At 60.9% G+C, this 15,818-nt stretch overlaps 1 protein-coding gene across 1 annotated transcript; it reads left to right on the top strand.

Moving 5' to 3' along the window:
• Positions 1 to 1,107: 1,107 nt before the first annotated feature.
• Slc8b1 (solute carrier family 8 member B1) lies at positions 1,108 to 15,721 on the top strand. Its single transcript, XM_048785735.1, is given in 13 exon segments — positions 1,108 to 1,144; positions 1,147 to 1,277; positions 7,456 to 7,608; positions 7,679 to 7,731; positions 7,982 to 8,039; positions 8,144 to 8,249; positions 8,318 to 8,485; positions 9,020 to 9,127; positions 10,513 to 10,572; positions 10,665 to 10,795; positions 12,160 to 12,301; positions 14,520 to 14,641; positions 15,106 to 15,721. Coding segments are annotated over 13 exon segments (1,302 nt in total). The 5' UTR covers positions 1,108 to 1,122; the 3' UTR covers positions 15,154 to 15,721.
• The last annotated feature ends 97 nt before the right edge of the window (positions 15,722 to 15,818 follow it).

Here is a 15,818-nt window from a genome sequence, read left to right as displayed (position 1 = left end):
CTTGTGACCTTGGGTGGGCTGCAGAATTCCTCTGAGTCCCAACCTCTTAAAGCAGCAAGGGTGATGGCAACTGGATGAGGGAGAGGTGGCCCAGAGTGGGGACAGGACTGACTTCACCGCATCATGTCTCAGTTTGCTCTTTTGTGAAATGGGAATGAGAACAGGGTTTTGACTGAGTGTGGTATTCTGGTAAAGGGCTTAGCACTCTTGTTTTTGGTCCTGGGGATTGAAATCAGGGACACTTTATCCCTGAGCTGCATCCCAGCTCTTTTTCTTTTAATTTTAATGTTAATTTTTTTTTAGTTGTAGTTGGACACAGCACCTTTATTTTATTTATTTATTTTGGTGTGGTGCTGAGGATCGAACCCAGGGCCTCACACATGCGAAGCAAGCACTCTGCCGCTGAGCCACGACCCCAGCCCCTTCTTTTTCATTTTAAGACAGGGTCTCACTAAGTATTTATTGATTTATAATAATATTTATTATTGCTGGGTAAGGCTCTGTCTGCAATCCTCCTGCCTCGGCCTCCCCAGTCGCTGGAGTAGTAGTTGTGTGCCCCGCACCCTGTGCTCTTGGCTCTTTTATAAAACAGAATGACAGATTGCCTAGCAGGCTGTGGGACCGATGGATGGCCTCTCAGACTGGCAGCCACAGGCCAAGGACATCCAAGAAGATGTTTGCCTTGATTCTGAGGAATTTCTGGATCCCCACCACTGTTACCTACCCCCGAGGCCCCGGAGGCATGTGTCCCTGGAACACCCTTCCAGCCCTGGTGTTCCCGTCTCAGCCCTGATATTCCGGGGCCAGGTGTCTGTGTGTCGGGTGATGGGGGCAGTTTTGGTGGAGGCTCCCTGGGGGCTGAGGAAGGCCACAGTGTGACCTGCACGCCACATGGCCAGGGCCCTGACTCTGCTCACCGAGCTCCATCTGCACTGTGGTTGGGTAGGGGGAGGAGGGAGGGCAGCACCTTAGCTGGTCTGAAGCCCCTCTTGCTGTGTCCTGGGATCTTCCGTAACACTGTCCCCTCTCTCACTCCGCCCCCTAGGCTGCTGGAGCACCTGCCATTGGAGCTGACTTCCTACAGACAGGGAAGTGGAGCGAGGCTCAGGCGCTGTGGGGTCAATGGCCAGCAGATGGCTGGGTCTCCCGGGGCGCTGAGACGGCTCTGTGTGCTCCTGATGGCGGAGACAGTGTCTGGGGCCTGGGGCCCATCAACAGGGACCCACATCAGCCCCCCATTTCCAGCCCTGGCTGTGAACCAGACCCCCATGGCAGATGTGAGTATCCAGGCAGGAAGCTGGGGTCGGGCAGGGGTGCATTCATTCCATTAACAAACATTTATTATTGCTGGGCGCGGTGGCACATGCCTGTAACCCCAGCAGTGGGGGAGGCTGAGGCAGGAGGATCACAAGCTCAAAGCCAGCCTCAGCAAGGGCTGGGGAGATGTGTATAAATGAGCATCCACTATGTGCTGGGTACTGAATGGAGTCCTGGATATGAGAAGAAAGACAGACATCCTGGCCTCCCTGTGCTGATGGTCTCCTAGGCAGGGACAGACAGGAGTAAGCTGGTGGCTTTCCGATGGTAACAAAGAGTAGATAAAGTGTTCAGCAAAGAGTAAATAAAGTGGTGCGGGGAGGGGTGTGAGGTTTCCAGCGACTTCAGGTTGGGTCACAGAATGTTTCTGTGAGGAAGTGACCTTTGAGCTGAGCCCTGAATGGAGAGGGAACATTTGGAGGGGGAGCGCTGGGGCAAGAGGACCAGCAGGTGCAAAGGCCCTGAGGTGGGAGTGAGCTTGGTGTGTTCCTGGAGCAGCTTGGAGGCCAGGATGGGCTCAGGGTGAGTCAGGGAAGACCGTCAAGAGGACCAGGAGGGAGTAGCGGCCAGTTATGAAAGGCCCTGTGGGTGGAGGCTGGGGGTGACTACTTTAAGGCAGTTGGTAGCCCCTGGAGGGTTTTAAACAGGGGGAGGTCAGAATCCAGTTTATTTGTTCAAGGGACCTCTGGTTGCTGTGGATAGAACGGGTTGAGAGGGGAGACGTTGGTGGGAGAGAGAGATGGGGGGGGCGCTCTGGTCATCCAGGGGCACAGGGCAAGTGTGAGGGACAGGGACCAAGTGGAGGGACAGAAAGCAGGGCATCCTGCTGGGTCAGGTGGGCACAGTGGTGAGAGAGGTCGCGAGTAGTTCCAGGCTTCCAGCCGGATCAACCGAGGGCCTGGGGGTCCGTGGACTCAGACAGGGAGCCCCCGGAGGAGCCATAAGGGTCCTGGGGTTGGAGGCAAGAGAGCCCCTCCAGCGCCTACTGGGCCCAGCGATGCCTCCAGGGGCCCCATGTCGCCCCAGCCTGAGGTCGCCCCAGCCTGAGGTCTGTGGGAGGAGGGGCCACAGCAGATCCCAAGTAGGAATGAAGGCGGGGGCTGCTCACAGGGTCACAGGGTCTCCTCCACAGGGGTCAGGCGTCTCCTCCAGCAGGGGTCACTGTCGGCGCCCACACTTGGAGCCAGGGGACAGTTATGCCCGGTTCACAGACGGAGAGGTGGCTTGTGGTTGTGAAATCGCTGTCTCTTGGGGCAGGGAAACAGTGATCCCTGTGCAGACGTGGGCTGTCCCAGGGTCCCATGGAGCCTCAGGAGGGGTTGGGGCCCAGGAAGGAGGGAGTGACCCACGGTTTACAGGAGCCCCACTGGCGGCCATGGGGGCTGGGCGGTGGGGACAGAGGCGGGGAGCAGGGACACCCTGGCACAGGCGCACTGGTGAGGTGTGGCAGTGGCCCTGGGACCGAGCCTGACTGGGGACTTGGGGGAGCAATAGGAACAGGATGTCCAGAGCCACCCGGGGCCTTAGTGCAGGCTGGCTGAGTGTGGCCTCAGCACCTGGGGACAGGTCTGTTGTGGGCCACCAGGGTCTCTGGGGAAGGGAGCACAGCTGCAATGAGGGTGTCGGTGGCCAGATGCTGGACACTTGGGCTGACCCTGGAGGTCCAAGGGGCCAGGACAGAAGATCAGTCTCCCCCTGGAGAAAGGGGGCGCAGCTGATGTCACTGAGTACCAACTGTGGGCCAGGAGAGTCTCTGGACATGGGTTTCAGGGGCCAGGAACATGACCTGGGGCAAACCCAGACCGCTGCTGGCTTTTGAACAAAAGAGAGCTCTCTCCATGACGCGGGGAATTATGTGATGTGCATACGAGGGTCCTAATTACATTTTCTTTGAGGGGGTACCCGGGATGGAACCCAGGGGCGCTCCACCACTGAGCCCCATCCCCAGCCCTGTTTGGTATTTTATTTAGAGACAAGGTCTCACTGAGTTGCTTAGGGCCTCACTTTTTGCTGAGGCTGGCTTTGAACTGGCAATCCTCCTGCCTCAGCCTCCCGAGCTGCTGGGATTACAGGTGTGCGCCACCGCACCTGGACTTAATCACGTTTCTGTTGGAACGCGGCCACACACGTCATTCACGTGAGCCCACGACTCTGTGCCAGCCCCCCTGTCCTGACTGCATTTGCCGGAGGAGGTGCCTTGACAGCTGGGGACATTCGGGAAAGACCCCTTATGAAATCCCAGGTGCTAACGAACTAAACAGAAAAGTCTTGAAGTGTCCCCTCAACCACCCGGTTGCTTAATTCTTTGGCTCTTGGTGGAGCCAGGGTAGATTCTGGCCACCTGTGTCCCCACATTAGATCTTCAAGCAAAGGCAGAAGAGCATGTAAGGAAAATATGTGGCCCCTGTATAGAAACCAAAGCCCAGAGACGTCGAGGGGCTTCCCGAAGGTTACACAGCAAGCTGGGTGTCACCCAGGCCTCCCCGTCTGTCCTGCTGACCCTGTCGTCCACATGGCCCTGTTGGTTCAGGGTTGGGAGCTGAGGGCCCTGGGGACAAATCACACCTGTGGACTTCTCTGCTGGGTGGCTTCTGCTCTTTTCTTTTTGGCAGGATTTTGTTTTACGACTTGAAGGTCTTGGGCCTGGCATGTGCCGTTCACTGGCCACAACTCCAAGCAGTCTTCTGGTTTTAGATCACGGGCCCGGTCCCTGCCTTGTCCACCCTCACCCCTAGACGTGGTATCCCGTGGGGTCTCCTGAGGCAGAGACTCAGGAGGTCAGAGGAGGCTGGGAAGTCACCAGCCTGACCCAGAGCGCCACCAACTGAACACAGAGAGAGCTGGGTACGGTAGCGTGGACCCATTATCCCAGAGACTCAGGAGGCTGAGGCAGGAGGATCCCAAGTTGGAGGTCAGCCTTGGTGATTTAGCAAAACCCTATCTCAAAATAAAAAAAATAAAATAAAAAGGGCTGGGAATGTAGCTCAGGGTAAAGCCGCCCTGGGTTCATCCCCAGGACCAGGAGGGGAAGAGAAAGGTACAAATCCAAAGCGTGGGGCTGAGGGTGAGGCTCACCGTGGGGGACCCGCTCAGCCTGAGGCCGCAGGTTCAAGTCGCAGCACATCCCCCACCAAAGACTCAGATGATAATGTTGCCCCTGATATTTACTGAGCACCTACTGGGTGCTGGTCTGGCCATGATTGGGTCACCTCTATTTTCCTTATCAGGGGGTTATTGTCCCCATGATTCAGAGGAGGGAACCGAGGTTCATTTCTTTGCCCAAGGAAGGACTGAATCCTGTCTAGAAGGACTCAAGTCAGAATTCCACCCCTGGGCCCGTCCTGAGGGGCTCAGTGTTCGCAGCTCAGGGCAGGGCGATCACTGCTGCTGGTGGGGACGTGGCTCAATGGAACAGGAGGTGACCCAGGCAACACCTGCTTCACTGGGACCCCCACCCTGGGTCCTCCCTCTCTGGGCTGGGTGGGACCCTCTCCTGCCAGAAGCCCCCTGGGTGACCTCATTCCCTGGGAAGTCCCTGGGCCCCAGCAGAGCCGGGGCCTGGGTTAGGACAGGGGTGAAGCCCGTCCCCCCACTGGGCAGGAGGGCTGGCTTTGTGTCGGAGTGCGAGCTGCGGCCGTGGACCACTCACCCCGGCCTTTCTCCCTGTGCTGGGGGCGGACGGCCTCACCCCCGTTTTCTTGCTGGGAACAGTGGTTGGCCACCCAGAGATGCCCAGGCCGAGGTTGTGACCGTCACACCCCCACTCCAGCCTCCGGGGCAGACTTTTTCCGTAAAGGACCAGAGGAGAAATATTTCTGGTTTTGTGGCCACATGACCTTGGCAGCCTCCCTCTGGGGGCAGCATGTGAATGAGGGATGTGGTGGTGCCCAGGCAACGCCGAGGGACGTGGACATTTGGACTTTGTTTAATTTCACGTGTCATGAGGGAAAAAAAAAAAAAGAAACACTTTGTTTTTTCTTTTCTTTCCGAGCACTGGGGATTGAACCCGGGGCGCTCTACCCATGAGCCACATCCTCACCACGTTTATTTTTTGAGACAGGGTCTTGCTAAGTTGCTGAGGCTGGCCTCGAACTTGCCATCCTCCTGCCTCAGCCTCCCAGGTTTCGGGATGGTGGCATGCGTCCCCGCACCAGGCAGCTTGTCTAGTTCAGGCAGTAGCCGCGCTGACAGGGGCAGATGTCGTGGACAAACCTTTGGGACAAGTGGGAGGAGGAGCACGTGTAGGCTCCTAGGCATATGGTGACATCTCTAAGGTCATCACCATGACACGGGAGCTCCTGCAGGTCAATAGGAAGGGCCAGCGGCGCAGCTCAGCGGTGAGCACCTGCAGGAGTGTGCACGAGGCCCCGGGTCCCTCGCCAGCCCCAACTGAGCCCCAGCGCCCTGGGGGAAAAGAAGAAATACGTGTGGCCATCGGCTCATGAAGGGAGTGCTGGGCTTCCCGGCCGCCGGGGGCTTGTAGTGACAGCCCTGTGACGGTGGCGGGGCCAGACTTCCCGTGGCCAGGGCAGGGGCAGGTGGAGGTCTGCTGGTTCCCCTTTCTAGTGGGAGAGCTTGGGGAGGGGACTTTGGCAAGCTCTGTTTCAGTGACCGTCCCTCTGTCACACACCATCAGGGCCCCGCCTGTGTTTCGGTGGGCTCCCTTGGCCTCCAGAGGTCGGTGTCCTGCAGGACCGCTGGGCACGCTGGGCACGAGTGAGCTGGTGCGTGAACTCCCGCTCCCTGGCCCCCGGGGCTGGTTCCACCCCACTTCCCCCATGTCCTCCATTCCTTCCTGAAACACCAGGCCTGAGTGTGCTCCTAGAGGGCGCCCAAGTGGGACAAACTGTGACTCAGCACTGTCACTTCTAGAATTCTCTCCCTCAAAATATCCGCATGTGTGCCTGGAGAGTCATATGCTAGGAAGTTGGTGGTCGCTGATGTTGGAAAATGAATCACACCATGTGCCCGGCTGTAAGGAAACGGTGGCCTTGCTTGTCTGTCGTCCATTGAGTGAAAACTGCTGCAGTTACTAAGGGCAGCAGTGAGCCGAGGACGGTGGTGGTTAAAGCCAGCAGCTCAGAGCTGGCGCGGTGGGGCACACTGTCATCCCAGTGACTCAGGAGGCTGGGGCAGGAGGATTGAAAGTTGGAGGCCAGCCTCAGCAACTTGGTGAGATTCTGTCTCAATGAAAAAGGGGTGGGGGATGTGGCCCAGCGGTAGGGTGCTCACCCAGCGTGTGCAAGGCCCTGGGTTCAACTCCCAGCTCTGGGGAAAATAGCGAAAACAGCTCCGGCTGCAATCCGCTCTGCCCCCGAGTGGACCTGGGACATGGCCTCAGTCTCCCCGTCTACATAATGGGCATCAGTATTCCTACCTTCTTCATAGGATTGTTGTGCAGATTAACTTAAATATGTTTTATTCGATTTGTGCTGTTTTCTCGCAGTGCTGGGGACTGACCCTGAGGGTGCTCTACCCTGAGCCCCAGCCCCAGCCCCTTTTCATTTTGACACAGGGTCCCACTAAGTGGCCCAGGCTGGCCTTGAACTTGCCATCCTCCCGCCTCAGCTTCCCGAGGAGCTGGGTGAAAGACACTGGGCCTCCATGTTGAGATCACCAGTCTGTTGTGCCTTTTTGTATGTGAATATGGACATATCTGTTCCTTGGTGAAAGCAAATTACAGAAATGAGGCTTAGAGTGAACTCATCCCGCAGACAGGCTTGTAGGTCAGGTGTGCACACAGACGTCACAGAACCGGCAGGCGTGTGTCAGGATGTGCTCCAGACTGATCATGCGGGGGCCACTGGGGACAGGGGAGAGATTCTGGAGGACGGGATGAGAAGAGGGGTTCCGGGGTCTTGCACAGGCCGTGGTTCAACCCTGACACTGCAGAACAACAGCAAGAAACATTTTAAAACCGTCTCGTTTTGTTTCCTTTTGAAACAAACATGTTTGCCTGAATTATTTGCCTTAATTTCAGACACAAGTTCATCTTTCAAAATAAAAGTGTGCCTTTGGCTCTTGGAGGACCTGGGGGTCCTGGGGATAGGCCGGAGGAAGGTCACATCCTCCAGCTCAGAGGGCCCTGGTCCAGCGATCCTCTCCATCTCTGTCCCTGGTGTCCCCTGCCCCCTGCAGTGTCGCGATGTGTGTGGCCTGAATGCTTCTGACCGCTGCGACTTCGTCAGGGCCACCCCCGACTGCCGCAGTGGTGGGGGCTACCTGGACTACCTGGAGGGCATCTTCTGCCACTTCCCCCCCAGCCTGCTCCCTCTGGCTGTCACCCTCTACGTGAGTCTGGGCTGTTGGTGGGGGGACGGTGGCTCAGGAGGGCCTGGGCTCCACTGTCCCTCCCCCTCAGGTGTTCTGGCTGCTCTACCTGTTTCTGATCCTGGGAGTCACCGCAGCCAAGTTGTGAGTCTGACCCTGGGCCCGCCTGCAACTGAGTGGGGAAGTGACCCTCAGGGATGGCCCCTGAATCCTGGGGGCAGGGGATGGGGACCCAGGGCAAGGGGCAGGGGGCAGGGGGCAGGAGGACATGGGCAGGAGCAGGGGACAGGGGATGGGGTGGGGGGCAGAGGGTGGGGANGGGCAGGGGCCCTGGGGCAGGGCCGGGCCTGGTGGCAAGGTGGCCAGGTGGCGAGGTGCCCTGTCTGCTCCCCAGTTTCTGCCCCAACCTGTGGGCCATCTCCAGCGTCCTCAAGCTGTCCCACAACGTGGCAGTATCCTTGACTGCTGGGCCTCCCCTGGAGGGCGGGAAGGTGGGGAGGAGGCCTGGGGTGGCTCGCGGCAGAGAGGCCCTGGTGGACCCTTGACCCGTTCCCATGGTGTCACCTTCCTGGCCTTTGGGAATGGTGCCCCAGACATCTTCAGCGCCCTGGTGGCTTTCTCGGACCCGCGCACGGCTGGCCTGGCCATCGGCGCTCTGTTCGGTGAGTATGGCCCCGGGCGGGGGGCTGGCAGTGGGCGTCCCTGGCTGAGCCTGGCCGCTGTCCTCCAGGCGCAGGTGTGCTGGTGACCACCGTGGTGGCCGGAGGCATCGCCATCCTGCACCCCTTCCTGGCCGCCTCCAGGCCCTTCCTCAGGGACATCGCCTTCTACATGGCTGCCGTGTTCCTGACCTTCACCGCGCTCTACCTCGGCAGGGTCACGCTGGCGTGGGCCCTGGGTGAGCAGGCTCAGGGGACAGGAGCCATCCCTGGGGTGGCCAGGAGCTCAGAGACGCAAGAGGTGGCCGGTGGAGTGGAGGGTCGACTTGATTCCAGGGACGGAGCCAACAGGGACTAAATGGCCCCAGTGACCAAAGGGGCAGGAGGGGCCATCCAGAGCATCCACGGTCCCCACTCCTGACCAGGGGCACAGCCACATCCCGGCAGCCACACTCCCTCCCGATGGCTCCAGGAGGGCACGTCAGGGGACCAGCAGGGACCTGCAGCCCGGGAGCTGGCACCAGGCGCTCTGTGGCCAAAGAACAGGGCCGGGGCTGGACAGGGGGTCACAGGCCCTCGAGATGTGGCCCCGGCAGGAAGGGAGCAGGGCCGACTCGCAGGCTCTGACCTGTGGCCACCTGGGCGGGACCCGGTGCCCCGGCCTGGGGTGGTGAGGCCCACAGGACGGAGGACGGGCTCCATCTGGAGCTGCCAGCCCTGGCTGGTGGCCCCTGTGGCCAGAACGACACTTGCTGATGCCCCCCTGCGCGCAGGTTACCTGGGCTTTTACGTGTTCTATGTGGTCACCGTGATTCTGTGCACCTGGATCTACCGATGGCAGCGGAGAAAGTCCCTGGTCTACTCCATGCCGGGGACACCAGGTAAGTCCCCAGGAGAGGACCAGGGGGACCGGGAGCGCCAGGCCCCTGAGGGCTATCTCATGTCCCTTGAGGCCCATCTCCTCGTGGTCACACCCCTGTCCCTCCGCCAGGCCCCTCCCTGCGCTGGCTCAGCCCCCGGCCTCGCCCGCTGGCCCCCGTTCCCTGGCTTCCCGCCATGCCGTGGCCAGCGTCACTGCCACATGCCCCGAGGCCCCGCGCTGCCCTTGGAGCCTTCTTTACTTTTGATTTTGAGACAGGGTCTCGCTAAGTTGCCCAGGCTGGTCTTGAACTTGGGAGTCCCCAAGGCGCTGGGATGGCGGGCGGCGCCACCTCACCCCACCCCCCTTTTACTAGGAAGGAGGCAGCCTGGGGGGGGTCAAGCCCCCGAGGCCAAGGAACTGGAGGAGCACAGACAGGAAGGACCCTCAAACCCAGACCCCCAAGGCTGCTCCCTTACCTCAGGGCCAGAAGGGACAGCTGGGGACCCACAGCCGTCTGCCGTCGGCCCTCGTGTGGCTGGTGGACGGTAGCTCCAGAGGGCAGGACGCTCCTGGCGCCGAGCAGGTGCTGGTAACTCCTCCTACGGGAAGTCTGCCGAGATTTTCCCTCCCTCTCCTCTCTGCCAACTGAGCTGTCAGAGCTTGTCCTGTCACGTGTCACCCCCGTGCTTTCCTACAGCCCTGTGGGCTGGGTGCCAGGGGATCTAGGCCTGGAGAGGGAGAATTAGGGCTGCAGCTCAAGGGGACCAGTTTCCTTCCAGGCCTGGAAGAGTCCAGAGCCTCTTAAGGAAAGTTCCGACTAGTTGGGACCATACAGGGTTCCAAACTCCGCACAGTACAGTACTGAAGTCAGTAAGGGGGACCCAGGTCGTCTTCGGATGTCCTTAGTAGGTCAACGCTAGTTCCGCGCACTTGCACTTTGTGAGCTGGGCGTCCTGGCTGGGGACGGTTTCCTGAGCCTGCCCGAGACGGCGGAGGCCGAGTGGAGCTCAGTGATAGGGCATCCCCTGGCACACGAGGCCCTGGCTCGGTCCCCAGCATCAAGAAGAAACAAATACAGGGGCCTGACTCATGCTCCCCTAAAATGGCCCTGGCCTGCCGGGTGTGGTGACTTACGCCTGTCATCCCAGCGGCTCGGGAGGCTGAGGCAGGAGGCTCTCGAGTTCAAACCCAGCCTTAGCAAAAGTGAGGCGCTAAGCAACTCAGGGAGACCCTGTCTCTAAATAAAATACAGAATAGGGCTGGGGACGTGGCCCAGTGGTCGAGTGCCCCTGAGCTCAATCCCCGGTACTAACAACGTCAAAAAAGGCCCTGTCCTGGAGGGTCCCCCAAAGTGGTGCCCGTGGTCTGGGCTCTCAGCTCAGCCCCTGTGGACACCTCCTGCAGAGACGCAGTCTGATTCCGAGGAGGATCCTGTGTCTTCCAACACCAACAGCTACGACTACGGTGAGTCCCGCGCCCTGGGCCCACCGGGTGGGGGCGCCAGGGCCGAGGAGGGGCCCTCTAAGCGACCACACCCACGCTGCCTCCACACACAGGTGACGAGTTCCGGCCACTGTTCAACCAGGAGGAGAGCACGGCCCGCATCCTGGTCCACGCCCTGAACCCCCTGGACCTCAGGGCATGGAGAAGCAAGTCAGTGTCCTGGAGGGCCCTCAAGGTGCTCAAGGTGCGGCCCACTGAGCCCTGGCCAGTGCCTGACCTGGGCACTGCCCTCCATGAAGGACAGAGAGAGGGAGGAGGGGACCTTTCCAGTGAGGGGGCCAGGGCTGGGGCGAGGGAGGGGTCAAGGCCTGTTCACCCGCTGCTTCTGAGGCTTGGTGTCCCCGAGGTCTAGCTCCGAGCTGGGTCCCCAGGACATGTCCACCACTGCCACCTTCCTCATCTGGCCTCAGCCCCTGTGGGCTCCTGGAGGTAACCAAGAAACCTCCAGCATGGACATGTTTTAGGCCTCCTCAGTCCTGGGGGCAAATGGTGAGCTGTTTGCTTCCCACGGTGGCTCTGGGTGCGTCGTGGCCATGGGCCAATCACGATCCTCCGAGCCTCAGTTTCCGCCCGTGCAGTGGGGATGGTCCAGTGCCTTCCCCCTGGTGAGGCTGTAACAGCAAGTTGTTCCCACTGCAATGCTCAGTAACAAACGAGCCCAAGACTCTCATTCACTTACAGTGACAAGGGTGACTATTGCCAAAGGTCTGGTGGTGCAGGGCGGCCCAGGGTCTCGTTCTGGGCCCAGTGGGCACCTAGCGCATGTTCTTTCCTTACTTGGAGAGGGCACAACACACGGTGCAGGAAAGGCCCTGCTCCCGCCACGCTCGCCAACAGTGCATGTGTGAGGGCCGAGCGCAGGGCCTGGGGTAGGGCGGGCACCCCATGCTGGTGACCGACTAGACATGGCGAGACACAGGGTGCTGTCCACCCCTCTGGGTGGCTGTCTACGGGTGCCTTAGCCTCTCGGGCCTGCTTCTGAATTATTTATAGTCCCTGTCGGGGTCCCATGGTAGGGTGAATAATGACCCCTGAGGACACCCCGGTCCTGATCCCCAGAGCCTGTGGATGTGCTGCCCGACGGGAGAGAGGGCTTTGGGGGTGTGGTCTGCGGTCTCAAGATGGGGAGCTTATCTGATATTCTGGGGGGTCCCGTGTAATCACAGGGTCCTCGTCAGGAGAGAGGGAGGCAGAAGGGTCACATCAGAGGAGGAGTCAGGAAGGTTGGGATGGCATGAGGTCAGGAGCCCAGGGAGGCAAGGGGTCCCTGGGAGCTGCAAAAGGGGACGGACAGTCCCCTGGAGCTTCCAGGAGGAACATGGTCCTGCTGACCCCTGGGCCTTGGGCCCTCTGCCTCAGAACGTGCGAGAATGCACTTGGCCGTCTTCACTTGCTCAGTGCTCAGTGATGGGAACTGTATGTGCCCAGCCCACGCTGTCCCGAGGGTGCTTCTGTGCTGGGTCCTGCTCAGGGGCTGCCGAGCTTGGTGTGTGGCCGGCCAGGACTCGGCCTCCCCACCCACACCCTCCCCCCTTGCCCGCTTGGCAGCTGCCCGTGGAGTTCCTGCTGCTCCTCACCGTGCCCGTCGTGGACCCAGACAAGGACGACCGGAACTGGAAGCGGCCCCTCAACTGCCTGCACCTGGTGGTCAGCCCCCTGGTCCTGGTCCTGACCCTGCAGTCGGGGGCCTGTGAGTGTCCCACCCCTGGGCTGCCCCGCGTCTTCTCCCCGGCCACAGCACGCAGGCCCTGGGGCAGCAGAGTCCAGACCTGGAGCTGCCTCTGTGTGCCCAGGCCTTAGGGACCCCAGCTGGATGCTTATCCAGGGACCTTCAGCTGGCCCAGGCCTGCCGGCTGCAGACGGTGACACTGCGGTCACGTCCACCCTGGCTTGGTGTCCCCTACGTTAGAAGGGTGGGGGAAGGGGGAGCCCAGGTCCAGAGCCCCCAGCCTGTGTGAGGCCCAGGCGCTGTCCCCAGCCCATAAAAATGTCCAGCTAATCAGAAAACAAAACCTGTGGAGATTTCACACCAAACTTTAGATGTGGCCTTCTCAAGCTCTGGGCCCTAGAGGCCAGGCTGGCCAGAGCCAAGAAGGGACACCCAGGGACACCTGCCGTCCAGACCAGCTGCCCAGTGCCCTCCTCGCCTCGGGGTGGGGGCGCCTGGCTGGCTCAGCACTGTCCTTTGCTGATGTCATCTGCTGGTCCCCAGTGCATCAGCATCCCCCTGGCCCAGAATAGCCTCCTCATGTCTGTCCCCTCCAGTGGAGGGGACACGGGTCTCATCAGACATCTTCCAACTCTTGCCGTTCAGATTTCTTCCTGTTGTCTAACTTTAGTGCCTCATGGTACTCTTTCCCCTCCATTGTCCAGGCTCCTCAGGAGGCTGGGAGGAGAGGACACAGCGTGACCCTGGGGCTCTCTGTCCATCGCTGCCTCCATCTCCGTGCGCTGGGCGCCCCAGCCCTGTGGTTGGTCTGGTCTCGCAGGGCCGGGGGCCGAGCCAGGCCTGGGGCAGCTGGGCAAGGCTCTGCCCCAGCAGGTCCCCAGCCCCTCCCTGGCTCCCTGAAGAGGGGGTCCAGAACCCTCCCCGCTCAGGCCAGCTTCTCGGCCGCCTCTCAGTCTGCTCCACTGGACTCCATGTCCCTGAGTCAGCTCTTGAGTCAGACAGAATCACTGGACAGGAAGCCCATCACCTGCACCAGCAGGATTGGTCTCATTTCCAGAAAATCCATGGTCCTGCGGAAACAGACGCAGTGGACCTAAGGCCCCTCCTCCCATCCTCCTGGGCCCGGCTCCAAGCCGCACGCACATGGGGATTGGCAGGTGATGGAAACGTCCCCAAGACAGGAGAGGATGGAGCAGGGACCCCTTGAGGTGCCATTCTGGGGCGTTCAGTGTCTTGCCCACACATCCCTGATCATCTGGTGGTGGCAGGTCCAGCCTGGCCCAGGCCCATTCCAAAGTGCTGTCCTTCACACACTGTGGTCACTCCCCTAGAGTCCTCAATGGCTCCCCAGTGCCTCTTAGAGGGATCCCGTCCCTGGCTCTCTGGAGGCCTCTGGGACTGGAAGGCAGCACCTCCCGGCCTCTCTGGGCCCTTCCCTCCCCAGCTCTTCCCTCTTCCTGGGCCTCAACCCGGCCCTGCTGCTCGCTGGGCTCCAGGGAGCTCTCCCTGGTCCCTGCCTGCGGCCACCCTCCAACATTCCTCCGGCACAGGCTCGGCAAGTGCTGGACAAAGGTCTCACCCAGGTGGCACGTGCCAGAGCCAGCACTAGCAGACACTGAACGCTGTCGGTCACCTGTCGGTCCCCTCTCGGTCACCTGTCCCGTACTGTGTTCAGGACTTTGTGAACTTAGCCCCCCTCAGTTCTTACGCCCACCAGATGTGAGAGACCAAGAGCCAGACCACAGAGAGGACCAGGTCTTAAGTGCGTGTCTGGGCGTTTGGACCTTTGGCTTTCTTTGAAGCCGGTACCACCTCCTGGTGGCGAAGGAAATGGGGCGCACAGGACTCGGGGGTGTCCCCCTGCGGAAGGCCCCCTTAGTGTCGGGTGCGAGGCTCTGGAACCTTCCCCTTGCTGATAGGAGAGGGCCGTGTGGGGCTGCCCGGGGGTCCGCTGCCCGCCCCGGAGCCACCTTGGAGCTCAGCCGGGCACCGGGCCGGTCGTGATGGCTGCGCGGAGGTGGGGGCGGGCACCGTGGGCACAGAGGGCACAAGCCTGGCCGGGGTTTTGCGTGACCCATGGAAGGCAGGGACCGGGCAGGCAGGGCTGGCCGGGAGAGTATCTACCGTCATCCCTGGGGCTGGGACTCCCGCCAGATCTCGGGGTCCCCCGTCACTCTGGGAGCCCCAGGAGCAGTGTGGGCAGGTCCTACTGGGGCTGCAGCGCTGGTCTCTTCCGCAGATGGCGTCTACGAGATTGGCGGGCTCTTCCCCGTGTGGGCAGTGGTGGTGATCGTGGGCACCGCGGTGGCTTCCGTGACCTTCTTTGCCACCTCCAACGAGGTGCCCCCCAGGCTCCACTGGGTAAGACTGGGGCCCCAGCTGGGCGAGGGGCCCTCGGTGTCTGGGGCATGGGCCGGTGGTCACTTTCTCCTGTGATGGGGACCTGAGGGCTCCTGTCCGAGTCGGGTTATTTGGGGGATCCTCTGCTTTATGGAGGTGCGATTCCCAGGCCGCACAGTTCCCGCCCACCCCGCGGCAGTGTTGGTGTGTCCAATGGGGTGGGGTGGCCATCGTCCCCGTCCATCCAGGACATCTTCACCCCAGGGAGAACTCAGCCCCACAGAGTCAGCACCGTCCCCTCCCGGCCTCTGGCACCTGCGGCCCCACTCTGGATGCTGTGACGTGTGGATCTCACCCTGCAGCACGTGGCCTCGTGTGCTGGCTCCATGCTGTCCTGGGCAGCTGGGGGGCTGCCTCCCCCCCATGGTCAGCGCCCGTGTGAAGGGCTCTGTGTGGAAACCCACTCTCCTGTCCTCTGTGCACAGCCCTGGGGTGCCGTTGCTGGGGCAATGGCAGCTGTGTCTGCTTCCTGAGGACCCACCAGTCTGTTCCCAGAGCTGGTGAGGAAGCATGCTCCCGGTGGTGACACCGGGGATGGGGGTCTGTGTGGCAGCTCTTCCATTCCCTGCAGTCTCGCAGGCCAGGGACTTTCAGGCAGTGCATGCGGACTTCTTCTTCAAAAACCCCCTCAAAGTTCTCAGGCCGGGGACATAGCCCAGCAGCACGGCCCTTGCCTGGCTCGTGGGAGCCTGGCTGTGTCCCCAGCACCAGAAAGAAATCATTTAAAGGTTTTCATATGTTATATTTATTGACAAAATATGGTTTGCTTTGGTTTCTTTTTAGCAACTGGGGCTTGGACCCGGGGCCTCCTGCTTGCTGGGCCAGGTCCCATCCCCAGCCCTTTCCAAACTTTTGTTTTGAGATGGGGCCTCGCTAAGTGGCCCAAGTTGGCTTCGAGCTTCCGTCCTCCTGCCTCAGCCTCCCGAGCAGCTGGGGTCCCGGCGCCCACACCTGCTGCTGGCCGAGGACCGTGCTGTGTGACTGCACTTACACAAGTGTCATGACAGCAGATCCGTGGAGATGGGCGCCGAGCCGTGTGGTGGGGGGTTGGGCGGGGTTGGCGGGAGGGGGCTGTTGGGGGTGATGTGTGGCATTTGATGACAGCTATGAGAGAGCGGGAGTGGGTCGGGCGTGCTCT

Source organism: Marmota marmota, unplaced genomic scaffold, assembly GCF_001458135.2.
Source record: "Marmota marmota marmota unplaced genomic scaffold, marMar, whole genome shotgun sequence".
Lineage (NCBI taxonomy): Eukaryota > Metazoa > Chordata > Mammalia > Rodentia > Sciuridae > Marmota > Marmota marmota.
Note: the sequence above shows the minus strand (reverse complement) of the source record. Positions and strands in the feature narration are given on the sequence as shown.